The 15,330-nt window shown below is 35.4% G+C and overlaps 1 protein-coding gene across 1 annotated transcript in view; it reads right to left on the bottom strand.

Moving 5' to 3' along the window:
• KIF15 (kinesin family member 15) overlaps positions 1 to 15,330 on the bottom strand; it is a 36,042-nt gene that overhangs the window by 19,625 nt on the left and 1,087 nt on the right. Inside the window, 14 exon segments of the mRNA XM_082044395.1 lie at positions 993 to 1,134; positions 1,560 to 1,737; positions 3,083 to 3,292; positions 4,282 to 4,373; positions 6,068 to 6,191; positions 6,914 to 7,036; positions 8,450 to 8,575; positions 8,685 to 8,894; positions 9,581 to 9,760; positions 10,151 to 10,248; positions 11,197 to 11,234; positions 12,360 to 12,436; positions 13,530 to 13,713; positions 14,988 to 15,030. Coding sequence (XP_081900521.1) covers positions 993 to 1,134; positions 1,560 to 1,737; positions 3,083 to 3,292; positions 4,282 to 4,373; positions 6,068 to 6,191; positions 6,914 to 7,036; positions 8,450 to 8,575; positions 8,685 to 8,894; positions 9,581 to 9,760; positions 10,151 to 10,248; positions 11,197 to 11,234; positions 12,360 to 12,436; positions 13,530 to 13,713; positions 14,988 to 15,030 — 1,825 coding nt within the window.

The raw sequence follows: 15,330 nt of genomic DNA, 5'->3' as shown, positions 1-15,330 counted from the left end.
ATTTACGTTACATTTGATGGAAACACCATTATTTTTCTTGTATCTCCAGTAACAGGACCTGAATTTTTCAGAAATGGGGTTGATCAAGTTAAGCCGTGTATTATGCACTTGCATATATTTACATGCACACACAGTAAAGATATTCCTCAGGTCTTTTGCGTTATCTTGTGCTGCCCTCAAGGAAAACAATGACACCAAATTCTTTAGTACATTAGTAAGGACAAAGTAGAGTGTTATCTTCCATTTACATGCCAAAGCATATGGACATCAGTGAACTACTGATACCATGTCTTTGCTTTCATTTGAATTAAATCTCTCTTCTGATAACAAGTCTCAAGATAGTGGTACTATTGCCTTATTAAGTCTGTAGTGGAAAACAAACAAATGAAAACCCCAAAACCCAAACAAACCCCACCACCAAACAAAATCAGCCAACAGGTTAGCCAAAATTCTCTGGGGTGCTTGGATTCTACATTCACTTGAAGATTTTGCAATCTTCAAGTGGTTATATGAAAAACTACTGTTGCACTAAACCAAACAAAAACCCCAAAATATGCCCCTCCAAAACCCCTCAACTCTCAGTTCCTGTCACTGCTTCCATCTGGAATATTTAGTTACTGCTCAACCTGGCAGCTAAGCCAAACTCTCCCTGCCCCATTAAACAGGTGACTATCAGAACTCCAAGATGATGTGCATTCTTCTGCATCTTAGCATAAAGAAGAGCTTTCAGAAAAACAAATCTGCAACAGTGCAGACCTGCCTTCAGACTGCATCATGGTAGTCTCCTAGTCTGGGAGTAACTGAGTTGAACAGGAACATATTCTATGGGAATGCCAGTTCTCTTAACCTGACCCTCTTTTATATCCAAAGAACATACTTACGACTGTATATTCAGGGTCTGAGACTACCTTTAAAAAAATCAATATAAATAATTATTTAAATACATTAAGACATTAAATACATTAAGACATTTCTATGCTGTTTTGTCTCACTTGGTTAGCTCTTTGAATTCTTCATATTCTTGTTTTGAACTCGCCAGTTCACTTTGAGTCTGTAGCAGGCGTGCCTTCAGCTTTTCAACAGATGCCAGGGAGTTGCCTTCCACTGATACGGTGGTAGAATATAAATGATGACCTAAAGAACAAACATACATCCTCTGAAATCAGAGTAGCTCAAATATTTTAAGTTTTACTAAAATGAAAGCATTTGTAAGCTTTTGAAGAGCACAGCAGCAATCGAGATTGAAGAAAATGGGTATTAGCAACAGTTCATGTGAAAATCAGCAGAATAATTAATATTACTGCAGTCTTCATAATAACTGAGGACAACAAAATATGATTACGGATGGTGTTCACAAGATGCACGAGAATCCAAATTCCCTACTGCTGTATTTCATTGAAGGCCAGTGTGAATTAAACTAAGGAAACCTGTTTTATCAGTCTTTAGGTATCACTTTGAAGAAGGCAAAAATACATCAAGACAAACATTTTCAACACTACATTGCACACAACAGAAATACAGTAAGCTTATTTAGCTGAAGAACGTTAGCATATTTTTACCTCCAGTATTTTTCTCTGCAGCTGAAGCTTCCAAAAAAGCTTTTTCTAGTTCTGCAATAGTCTGAGCATCAATTTCTTGGGCCTTTTTAACTGACTGTAAAGAACGAAGTCTTTTATTCTCCTCTCTGAGGTTATGGTTCTCCATGGCATACTTTGCAATTCGTGGGTGTTGTTCCATCTGTGATAAGCAATATTTTTATTCAACAGCTTTTATTTTCCAGACAACGCTATGCATAACTAGCTGTTCCTCTACGACCTTACCTTTAATAAGCACTAACTTGCAACAGAAAAGGGAAAAAAAGGTATTCCCAACAGTGGTTAAAACTGCCCCCTTTTTTTTTTTTTTTTTTTAATTTTCTTACTCTCTTGGTATCTGCTCTTAAAAAGGACAGTGGGTTTGCATTTAGTGTGCTTATTCTTTTACTGGTAATAAAGCAGTAGCAGCTTTTCTTGCTACTCTTGACACCCCTTTTCAGTTTCAACCTTGAGCTTTGGCTTTTCTTAACACTGCCCATCCATGCTATAGTAATGTTTCTATAATTCTTTAATGACTGTCCTGACCTTCCGTACTTTCCTCCCCACTTCACTTTGGAGTTCAGTTATGAGTTACAGATTCAAGCTGGTCTTCTAATATATCTACTCCTTTTTCCTGCTTGTGCTTGGACAAAATTGTTTTTACAGATCTGCCTTCTGTCTTGAGCTTCTCTGTTCTTCAAAATTGCCTCACAAGTGATACCACACCTACCAGATACCTGAATAACCTAAAGCCTCCTCTGCTGAAGCCTTAGGTTGGCTGCTTGCCTTCCTCAGACAGCTCCCGGACAGCATGACACCCCCGATTGACTCATCTAACATCTGTGCTATTCTCCTTTAGAAACCTGCTGAATTACTTGCATCCTGCTGTCTTTCACTTTCAACAGATGTCATTGAGGTTAAAGTCTCCCATAACAATGGGGATTTGTGATTTGGAGACTTCCTTGAGAGTTGCTTAAAGCAGACTTAGTCCTCTACCTCACCCAGATCAGGTGGCCTGTAGCAAGCTCCCATGACATCACCCTTACTAGCTTCTCCTCTTACACAAACTCACAAGCTCTAAACCCTTCCATAGGGAATCTATATGCTATTACTTTCATAGAAGCATAGAATGTCCTGAGTTGGAAGAGACCCACAAGGATCATCAAGTCCAACTCCTGTCCCTGCACATGACAGCCCCACAGTTCACACCATGTGTCTGAGGGTGTTGTCCAGTCTCTTCTTGAACACTGTCAGGCTTGGGGCTGTGACACCTCCCTGGGGAGCCTGTTCAGTGCCCCACCACCCTCTGGGGGAAGAACCTTTTCCTAATGTCCAACCTAAACCTCTGCTGGCACATTCCCTCAAGTGCTTCTGTAAAGGGACCCACCACCCATCCACTTTTTTCCTGCCTGTCTTTCCTAAGAAGCCCGTATCCACTCATCACAGAAGCCCATCACATGAGCTATTCTCACAATAACTCTTCTAGAAGGGAAAAACTAGAGACTTACCTGTTCTCTGAGCATCTGCAATTCCTCTCTCAATTCACTGAGAAGATCATTCTGCTCTTTTGGCAATAAACTTCCACCAGACTCCTTATGTAATCTCTCCAAGCGAACGATATGGTCTTCACGGAATTTAACTATCATTTTATTGGACTGAATGAATTTCTCCTTCTTGGCACACAGATCTTCTAGTTGAGCAATTCTTTCCAATAAATTCTTAGAAAGTACATACACAGATTGGTGGAAAGTGAGTTACACTGGATTAATTTTTAAGGTGCACGTATTACATACACACAAATGATGCAAAACTCAGTTAACAATTTTGTGAACACATTCATTTTGAGCAGACCTGTAGAGAGCAACAACTCGTATCAAGAAGCCAAATTACATGCTCTATTGCAAAAACTTTACTTGGAAGCTCCAATATGATCCTGTAGATTAAATATTCAGTTAAGCACATTAGATGCACCTCTAGAGTTTCAGGTCATTTTCTTCCCTCCCCCCGCACCACCCCCCCAAAAAAAATTCTCTTTTGCATGATTCAGCATTGCACCATGACATGAAGGAATGCACAATAAAATGGGGATGACTGTGAGGTTTGCTTCAAAAAACACACTGTTGAACCAGATACTCAAAGATGCACTCAGAACTGTGTAAAACAGAAGTTTCACAGAATCACAGAATGTTCGGGATTGGAAGTGACCTCAAAAGGTCATCTAGTCCAATCCCCCTGCCGGAGCAGGAACACCTAGATGAGGCTACGCAGGAAGGTGTCCAGGCGGGGTTTGAATGTCTCCAGAGAAGGAGACTCCACAACGTCCCTGGGCAACCTGTTCCAGTGTTCTGTTACCCTCACTGAGAAGAAGTTCCTTCTCAAATTTAAGTGGAACTTCTTGTGATCCAGTTTGAACTCATTACCCCTTGTCCTACCATTGATTGTCAAGTTTGTTGTTCTGTTCAAAGTTTTTATTAGAAAATTCAAATAAAACCCCTAAAACTAAACATACTATGAAAGCTATCCTATGGCTTGTCTGATTTTGAAAGATTTTTTTTAATGTCATTTGACTAGTTCCATTATTATGAAACCTTATCTTTAGACAGAGTATTTTTATTCAAAAACAAAGAAAAATCATTAGGAGTCTGTTTCAATATGGTCTCATCAGATAGTACACAGAATATACTTAGAAATATTAATGCTTTCTTACCTTCTTTTCACCTTCTGATTTCTCCCAGAACAACATTGCTTCAAGAAAGTTGTTCATGTAATTTATGCTGTTCTTCCCTTCATCGACAGTACCTGTAGGGTAAGTCAATAAAACGAGTGCCATATTTATTAACATATCAGTTAACCAAGTTTTCCTAAATACATAACATGACAGTTATGTAAAGAAAATTTAAATAAATTATTTTAACAGCATAATTCCTCTAAAATCATATGCCGTACCCATAGCAAAGACGTTTAGACTGTAATTCTTAGTCGCCTGCAAGTCCTGATAAAGAGCAGAGTCAATATACTTAATTGTATAATTAACAAAGTTGTTCAAGCATTAAAGAGCTTTGCGATGAACTTTTAATAAAATTAAAGAATCAGTTTGTTCAGCTGAATGTATCTATAAACTGCAAAACCCCTCTGAAATTAATTTGATAACACTAAACCATTTATTGCATTATTAGTTGCACATATTAAAGGTAGACTAACTGGTTTATGAGAAGGAAATTCAGGAAAATAAGCATGAATTAAGTGGACAATTAGTAATTTAATCTGGAAGGAAAGTGTCCACATAAGGGATTAAAAGGGTTTAACTAATCCACTTCAGAAATTAATTTAAAATAGCATTCCTGAATAGCCTCATGCAGGCAAGACTGCTTATAGAATACTAATAACCATAGTATCTAGGTGCACAATGACTATCCTATTTAATTTAATATATTAAAAAATGCCAGGATGTCTTTAAAGGGGCTTCTAAGCAGCTTTCATATTTGTGTGGTCAAATATTACAAACCTGATTTAATTGCATAGACTAAACACAGCTCTAATATATTAGGTTCTGCATAAAACCTTTCTTCAGTGTTTAAGCATAATCATTTGCTTTCCCTCACAACTCAAACAACATTTTTGAGCCCTCTCTCTGTATTCACAGACAATGACTCAGTATTAACATCATCGCCAGCTTTTTTTAATGTGTAAATGTGATGCTCATAGAGAAGTAACTTTTCCTTAGAAAAACTCATCCACAGATGAAGAGTCTTTCTAACTTCTTTAGTTAAACTTCTATTGTTGTATCTTTGATTTCTCAGCAAGGTCAGGAAAGAGTTGACTCAGGATCATAGTGAGAGTTACAAGACCAAATTGACCACCATATAATAAAACATTATAAGGTAATGAATTTCAGTGAGAAGTATATGTAATAGAAAGCTATGCTGGTATCTATAGCATAGATACAGTGGTCTAGTGAAAAGCTTCTGGAAGAAAACTTACATATTGATAAAAATCCCATTACCATCTTACATTGATACTGAACTTTTACTGAAAGGTAAACATCCTTCTTAGGATCTTCCTGAAAGGGCAAAAGGGGAAGAAGAAGTAAAGAAAAAAGTCCTGTCCTGAGCTTAAAAAGAATGCAGATTGAATGGGCATTGTCAACACCTTAGTGGCCTCCCTCCAACATAAATGTACAAGCAGTCACATGTAAACCTTTTGTTACTTATAGGATTAGGCAAGATAAGATGTCTTTTGAGCTGGAAGAGTATTTTAGGTATGCTACAATAGAAGCATAGCCTCACACACAAAGAAAATAAAATCACGTTAACAATTTCTGCAAAACATGAGATACAAATACAGGCAATAGGATCCATAAGACAAATTCAACCTCTATAGGTCAGTCCTTACAACAATTTTAATTGTTCAGAAACTTAATGAATTGTATAAGGTTCCAACACTCTGGGCTAAAAGAGTAGCAAGTTCTCTCTCCCCTCACCCCCAACTCTTACCTTGTGATATAGAAACGTGACGCATAGATGGTACTGAAGTTAGTTGAGCAAGCTGGTCTTTCAGCTTCTTGACCTCAGCTTGCAGTTGGCTCACATTTCCTTGCGTGTCTTCATTTACCACAGCCTTTCATAAATATGTTAAAAGAAAGTTACAAAGATACACAAATTAAAAAAAAAATCTTATCTTTTATAGGATAAAAGAAGAGTCAAAGATTGCAAAGCAACAAAATTACTGAGAAGTTTTCCACCTTAGGAAAGGAAAAAATCATGGGAAAAGCAACATTCAATTTACCAAGAAACCAGCAAGTGCTACTTTAGCTAAAAATATTTGTTAAAAATTTAATGTTTTCTGCAGAATTTTCTCAGGAGCTTTTTAACCAACAAAGCTAAGTAGTATACACCAAGGGCAGTAGTTTCCAGCCAAATGCCAACATACTTTCAAAACCCAGCGATGTGAAATTATGGCTTGGGAATTAGCATATATAAAACCCGGTTGCACTGAAATATTATTGAATCTTTTTTTTTTTAATGACAATTTTAACTTTTAGTACAGATTTACTTTTCCCAGTGATGTGCTCGGAGAACAAGGAATGAACGCACGCTATTATCAGCCATTACCTAGTGCCCAGCTGTTGTAGCCTATTTGTAAGCAAAAACAAGTCCTTTTCAATAATCATTTGTCAAACATTTTAAAATCCTAAATTTGCTTTCCTAAATAAGTTATAGCCATTTAAATTAGTGAAGTCACAAGATTATTTCCTTGAAGCTACCCTGTCTGCAGATGTACAGCTTAAACAACACAAAATTGTTTGTTGCAACAATAAAGACATTGAATAACTCTCTTACCTTGTTTTTAATCAGCTTTGCTCGCTGAGCAAAATTAAGGGTGGACAGTGTTTCACCAAAACACCTGGATCCTGGATGAACATTTGCGATTATACATGTTTTTGCATTACCACCAAGGGAATCCTATTTAAAAACACAGAAGTTATCTTGTTTTGCATGTTTTTGGCTACAGCAAGAAGCCATCATCTACGAGCTACTGTGTATCACTTTGATTAAATTAAATCCCTTCTGCAGTTTGTTCAATCTCCATGCTACTTAAGTTTCTGAATTTTAATTCAAATGTGAGTTATCAAGGATGTGACTGTAAATAAAGACTTTATTTGCATTTTCAAAACCCTGATTCTGTATTAATAATTAACAATTTGAGATATGTTACACCTGAACAACAGAGAGAGAGAGAAAAAAAAAACAAACAACACAACAGGAAATAAAGTAATTTCATTTTAATCTTGGTCATAAGCAGATTGGTATTCGCACTATTTTGAATATCATCTACCCTGTTGATTGTTCCAACCTATCTTTTGGTGCAATTGCCAAACAAACAAAATCACAAAACAACAAATTCTTGACCAAAAATACAGAAGTAACCTCCCCCTTTTACGTGCACATCTTCAAATATCTCTCTGCTGTTTGACAAGTAGCTCTCAAATCTCTGGAAAATTATACCTAAAAGCCTAGTACTACAAAATAGCCCACAAGCCTCAATTACATTCTCTGTCTAGCAGAGAAAGTCATATTTGTGGACTTCTTTGCAGTACAAACACCTAAAAAAAATAAACACTTAAGAAAGTAGTAGCTCATATAGATGCAATTCTCTTCCAATTTCTTTGTATTTTTAGTTGCATTGGAAGAACATAATTCTTCAGAAGTTTATGATTCTAAGATCTACATGGAACAGGGATAGAATGATTGGGAAATTCCACTGTGATCACAATAATTCTGTGTTGTAATAAAAATACTGTATTATGTACAAGTACTATACTATAATGCAAAAATATATTACAGATATTATTCTTTACTCTTCACAGAATTTTGAGGACTACTGGCATCCAACAAATCTTTGACTGCTTCCACCTTTGTTTTCTGTTCATTTTGAAAAGAGCCCATAAGCTCTTAGGTAGGAAACTGTAAATTTATCTAATTCTTAACATCATAACACCATTTTGCACACACAGATGAATTCTGGAAACCCTGTCAAACATTTCAGCACATCTCTAAATATTATATTGTAATACACAGTATTTCCCAAGTTATAGGAATGAAAACATATGCTGCTTTTTCTTTAAAACTTGCAAATATGTAAAAGGAGATTATGAGCATAAATTTTCTTGTATTCAGTTAACAGTAATAAATCGACTGGAAGCCTGTTTAGGTAAAAAGCTGTTTTTCGAGATTTCTTCCACCTGAGCAATATAGAAAAAAAATTTTCATGTATCCAAGTTCAGCTTTTTAGAGTAAAAAAAAACCCTACCAATCTGAACAAGTATTTTTTTCTACAGCCCAAGTAGCACATAAAATCCAGAGGATATATATTACCCGTAAGAGAAAAGTCAGCTTGGAATCCCGGTAACAAATGTGTCTCTGTTTTCCATTACCCACATCAACAAGTGCTGTGATTACTTGGCCCAGGCAACTTAGTGATCGATTTATGTTACCCGCTTCCTAAAAGAGGAAAAAAAAAAAAAAGAGAACAAGGGTGAACAGATTTGGTGGATGGAACAGGGCAGCACATCTGAAAGGAGAAAGATGCCACAGGTATTACAGATCTAACCTTTAACCTCAGTCCTTCTGTATGGGTGTCTTTCTGTCTCTCAGATCCTGCCAAGTCTACCAGGTTGAGCAGGGAAGACCGAATGTTAACAATTTCATTGTTCTTCTCCATTGATTCCACTGTGATAGTGAAAACTGCATGTGATCTTGAGGACTCCCTGTTCATTGAGGTCGATGCTACACGACGGTTTCTCCAGCCCATAGTTAATACCTAAGCATGAAAAAGACATCCAGTAATTCCAAGTATCTCAGACTGTAACCAGTATTTATATACTGGTGACAAACATAGTAAGCATATTTCAGTGCAACAGCTTTCAAAACTCTCAAGGACCAGGACTTTTTTTAACCTTTCTTACAAGAGAAGTGAAAAAATACAGCTATGGTCAAGCTTAATAAAAGCACTAATTATAATATTCACTTCTTTCTTCCAAGAGCACCATTGCCATTTAAAAGGATAACATCCAACACTGGTGGATGTTAGCAGTACACAAAGGGAAAAAAAAAAAAAAATTAAAGTCACAGTAGTGCTATGTGTATGCGTCTCATTCATGGAAAAATAAACCTGAAAGCTTCTTGAACACGCACACAGCCTAATTAGCAGGAGATGTAGCCTTCTGGTACTATTTCAGAGATGTATGAAGCATACATTACGGAAAAGATTACTGTAATTGCAATTCATCCATTCCAAACTCCAGAACTAGAAGATTTCTTACATGTGTGGGATAGTCAGGAAGAATTGCCTAGAAACAGCTTTTTATGCTTTTTTTTGAGGATGGAAATAGAAGAAGAGGGTGTCACAGACACTGTGCAAAAAATATGTGCTTTAATCAAAGAAGAATATTTACCAAATAAGCATCAAGATAAACAGCCCAAACATTAAAAAGTGACAAAAATTACCTGGTATGCTTCAGCAGCAGATGACAACACCTGTTCAACAGCACCATCAACAAAGACTCCCTTCTTGATGTGTTCTCTGAGAAAGAGTCCAGCTGAAGCAGAATCTAGCAAGTCAAATATCTGTTCATTGTAGATTTCAATAAACGAGCATTTGCAGAGAAAACTCTTTCCACTGCCAGCCTGAAAAACACGGTAATTTACACTATAAACAGATTGATTTTGTTAAGTCTGCCATTGTATGGCAGAGAGGCTCTTTTTATACATATCTAAAGCTACTAGTTTGCATACATATTCCACATACTATAAATTTCTGATGCCCAGTTGACAGCCAACATCCAGAAACCTAGATGCATTTTTAGACTCAGAATATAAGCACACTTGTGTCTGAAGAAAGCATACTGTAATTTGGTAAAGTACTAGATGCAAGCACTTCTCATTAAAAAATCTGATGCAAGATGGCAATAATCCTGGAAACTTTACTGCTACACACCCAGGTTATCAAGCAGCCTTAGCTAATCTTTAATGTGAGACATTACTTTCACTGCAATAATAAGTATAAAATAAATGTACCTTTTCTTTTTCACGTTCAATTAGAAAAAATAAGTATTCAAAGCTCCGTGGAATTACGCCTCTCAGACTGTGAGTGAAATTATCAGAATCAGATGGTCCTAAAGAGATTTTTTTATTAAAAAAAATAATTAGTACTACTCAAGAATAATGGTTGATATTTTTAAGATGTCATTACAGAAGACTTCAGCAACCTGGTTTTAGTCAGTTTATAAGAAAAATCACAGATGAAATGTAATAAAATCCACATTGAAGATCTAAGATAATATTCCATAATGGGATTTATTTATAGTCTAAATGATGCTTTTGAAAGTTTGTTTTACCTGTCCATAGGTTACCTAAGTCTAAAATAGTGTAAACTATATGGACTTGCATAGAAAACGTGTAGAGATGTGCAGGTAGGTCAATACAGCTACCTTAACCTGGGTTTGAAGAACCAGAAAGATGGGTTGAGTTTGTCCCTGTGTTTAGTTAATTTCTATGTAGCGCTCAAAAATATGTCAGCCAAGCTGGTTTTGGTTATTGCAGTAACTTTCTAATATCAAGTACAATACTAACGCATTTAAAATCACCACTGTATGAAGAACAAAATTACAAGGGGATCCCTTCATGTACAGAGAACCTGTAAATTCCTAGTTGGATAAGAAGTAGTTATTTTGAAAACCTCACTATATTATAATATGGAAGATCCTTGCATACTACCATATTTTTCTACACATGCAAAGGATATCAGCCAAAGAGGGAAACCAGTAAAATACTCATTTTTGGAAAATCTGCTAAAAGTGTTTGATTTAATTGAAAAGCTACTGTCGTGTTAAAAACAGAAAAAAAATCTACATCTTAAAAAAAATAGAGTACTTATACTTCATTCTTTTGATATAAAGTAAGAACAACTGCACTGAGTGCTAAAACATTTCTTAAACCCTAGATTTATGTGCAGGAAGACAAATCTAAATCACCCCTGATGTTTGAGCAAGATGACATTTCAACTCAAGACAAAAAAACATTTAGAAACCACTGAAAGATTAAGCTCTCTCTCATACACTCACCCATCATAGTAAAGGTTTTTCCTGATCCAGTCTGGCCACTAATGAAAAAAAAAAAAAAAAAAAAAAAGTCAGATAAAGTTTTATTCTGGCTCTGAATTTTTCAATAATCTGTTTAAGAACTCACAGTTTAAAGCAAAGAAAAAAATTCTAAATGGAAGATAAAAAGAGACAGAATATGCAAGTTGAGAAATCAGTCAGCTAAAAAGGCATAAAAACAGAACAGCAAATTTGACCATAAAATTCTGTTTGATAAGTCACCTTTTCTTTCCCCCATCACCCACCACTTTCTTCCTTATTTTTGTTGGAAAAGGAAATAGCAGAACTTAGCATTAAAGTTAAGTCTTTCAAATATATACATTAAATTAATTTTTGGCTCAGTCTTTTGGATTTTGTGTCACTCAGTAGTGCACATACACCCAAAATGATGACAATACTTTTAAGTTGAAAGTATCTTTTTTTAACCACAGTTATTAATCATGCCAGAGGAACTTCAGGGCAACTTCATTTTTCCACATTTGTCTATTGTAACAAAGTAGACTTCCCTTCACGGTTTTGAAAATACAGTGATAAATTAAAAATCCACATAAAGTTTTGATTAGATCAGTCCTTCAAGTTAGCATTTTTGACCAAAGTGCTTATTCAGTTTTCAAAATGAAAAAATATTGAGAGTTAATATAATAATATTTAATGCTATTAGTCATGGATATATTTCTACCTTGAAAACATTTTGAAAGTTAAAATTATCATTCATGAGCTCTCGTATGAGCAGCTAAGACTCACTAAAGAGTTGAGCTGGCCAAATATCAAGTCAAAGCAATTTTTGTTCCATTTTACTGTGAACATATTGAAAACAACTAGCTTTCTCTTTAATGGTACAAGAAAATTTCTAGTGCTCAGACAAATGACAGGAAAAATGAAGTGAGTTTACAATCCACATGACTGGTCTTAAGTATTAGAAGCATAGCACCTATAAACAGATTCCTCCAATAGGAATAGGAAGTCCTTTTAAATATCGCAAGAATATTCCCTCTGTTGTGCCGCACTAAGGAAGCATTTTCAAGGCTTATGGTAACATTAAGCAGGCTCTGGGCTTAAAACCACAACTCGTTAACACAATCTCCTCAAGTGTTGCAACTGCTATGAAATACCATTAAATGACTTACTATGCAAAGATGGTTCCATTGTAGCCATTCATACAAGATTCAACCACAGATTTGGCCACACTTGAGAACACGGACTCCTGGGGACAAGGGAAATACAAGGCACTTGATACCAGGCATTTAATTCTCTCTTCCATCAGGGCTTCCTATGCCTAACTTTTTAATGTATAGAATAGACACATTCTTTAAGGTTAGACAGGTATCATGAGTCCTGGAGTTCTCAGAGCAAAAAGATACATTGTAAGTCTTTGTGACACAAAACACTCCCTCTGAAAAAATTTTATTCCTTGTTAATGACTGAAAGAAAAATAATGAAACCCAGCATCATAGTAATGGCTTTCACATATATATTATATTAATTTTGGTCCTGTGTTTTTGATTCTTATGTGGTTTATACCATCAGTAGGTCAAAGTTGAGCCTATGACACTCATCAAATCTAGTTAACTTTCAATATTTGCCACTTCACATTGGTATATTCAACAAATCTGCACAACTGTTAGCCTCATCTATTTTCATGAATTTGTCTTAGACCTGCAACAAGAGCCTAGCTACAAATAACAGCCTACAGTGGGTGGGGTGTTTTGGGAGTTTTGGGTTTTTTTTTTTAGCATAAGTTAAATGGAATTGAAGTCTTAGAGGAATTAAAACTGTATTCAGAATTTCAAACACAATATTATAAAAATTAAATTGAAGGATTTTCCTTCCAGTATTACCTGTCCCAGATGAACAATGCATCTGTTTAAAAGGCAAATGGAAGGAAATATAACAGATAGAAAATTAACCCAGAAATTCCTAATATACCAGTCACATCTTTAATATTAGCTACTAACTGCCAGCTATTTTTCCATGTTTGCCTCAACAGAGGGATTTATCTGCTGTCTATTGTGTTACTAAAGCAGTTAAAAACAGAAGCTTCAATTTTAACAAAAACTTATTAATTAATGTAATTAATGGATTAAAAAAATACATTAAAACTATCAGAGTGCAGAATTTAGTGCAACATTTATATCCTATAACTACATATCTACGTATGCATACATTGTGTACATACAATCTGACCACTGCAAAAAAAACAAGACTTAAGGCATTACATCTCTAGAAAGGTTTAGTGTAGCAGTTGCCAAAATTCAGGGGAAAACTGCAATACCATTTGAGATTCTGGAAGTTATTACCTGTGTTGTTTCCATATTTGCAACATGATCAAAAGTGAAGATCTTTGGCTCAGGCTTCGAATGCAGACGGATGGTATTTGATGAAAGAACAGATAAACACAAGCCTTGATCTCCATCCGTTAACACAGTTCCCTCTGAAGGGGGACGTACTCTTACGTAAACTTTGATAGCATCACCTTCAGCACTAAATGAATATTTATGCATTAGATTACTTCAAAATAGATTTATCGGCTGTTTGATAAAATTAAATCACAAAAATCAGATTAAGCATGTGAAGTCACTCAAAGGTGTCTCTTGGAAATAAAGTAATTCCAGCTGTACACATCAATCCATTACAAGTAAGATTTATTAAAGGTAACAATGTGACAGATTTAAAAAACACAGAACATGAAGTTACTGGCATTTATTGCTGTTACATGTAATTTCAGCTCTAAAAGAACACATTTCACAGGAACTTGATAGCTATAAAGCCAGTGTTAAAATAAAGGCTGCAGTAGTTCCTAAGACTATGAGCTTCAAGTATCCTTCTTACTACTGCAAGTTATAAGACTTTACAAATGGATGAGATGATGTCACATTCCACCAAGAAAGTTACTAGCATTTTTCTTTGCTGCTCTCAACAAAGGAAAGAAAAATCAATTATTGATCCATGAGTCCAATAAAGTATAGCAACACTTGCATCTAAAAACTCCCTAACTTATTTCATCATATTTATTAGTGGATGCACCAGTAAATCTAGCTTGAGTAAGTAACTGTGTATTAACTATTACAATAACACTTTGAGGAGTTCTGGCATAAATACCAAGGTACTGATATAACATTCAAGAATTAAATTACGTGAAGTGGCAGCAAATTTGGATTTACTTGGCTTCATCCTTTCCCAAAAGACAGTTACAGCTCAAGGGTGTTATAACTGCTCTTGACTTTTTACTTTTGGTAAACAAAAGAAATAAAATAGTTTTAAAAGCAGGGAATGGACTTCATGACTGAAACGCATGGGTGGGGAGTGGCAGAGAAAAGGGCTAAAAAAGAAAAGGAAGTAGCTGGGAAAGGGAAGATGTTACACCGAATTTAAGACACACCACACAAACTTGCCAAATATTTTTTTGTCAGTATTATTCTGAGTTTTCTTAGGACTTCTTCACAGAACTGAAGTTCCTCATGGAATATCTCTTCAGAGAAATTCTATAGTCCAGCTACAGAGTTAATGAACAAATGAGAATTTACTGCATGGCAGCATTCCAAGGGGAATCTGATGTCTCAGAACAACACTTTTATTAAGATAACTCTTTTTTTTAAAAAAACTGTATGGAAGTTAGGAGAAAAAGGTAATAATTTTGTACAGGAAAACATTGAAAGAAAAAACTTTAAATTATTTTACAAAGTTAGACTAGATTTTGTTCGCACTTTTTGTACTACGTGATTATTAATATATGGGAGTGGCCAAGACTACTTTACCTAGGTGAATTCAACGAAGGCAATGCAGAGTCACGTAAATCTCCTGTAAAATAAAAGTGAAATAAAACCACACAAAAATGAAACAAGATAAAATTATTGCAAAAAAAACCCCATTTAAATAGAAAATCCTGTAAGCAGTACTGAAGGAGATAAACGGAGAGCCTTATCAATATCTGTTTCATGTTTGAATCAGTTACTAAATATTTTTGTGCAGTTCTATCTTCCTTTGACAGAAAGTTTGCAGTTTCTTGCACAGGCAGAGAAAGCTGCAGTCCAGCAATGTTAGCATGCACACAATTGTAAATGTATCCGCAATGAGTAGTCTCTTAAATTAACGTATATA

The sequence above is a fragment of the Streptopelia decaocto genome (assembly GCF_964273445.1).
Source record: "Streptopelia decaocto genome assembly, chromosome: 2".
NCBI classification, from domain to species: Eukaryota; Metazoa; Chordata; class Aves; order Columbiformes; family Columbidae; genus Streptopelia; species Streptopelia decaocto.
Note: the sequence above shows the minus strand (reverse complement) of the source record. Positions and strands in the feature narration are given on the sequence as shown.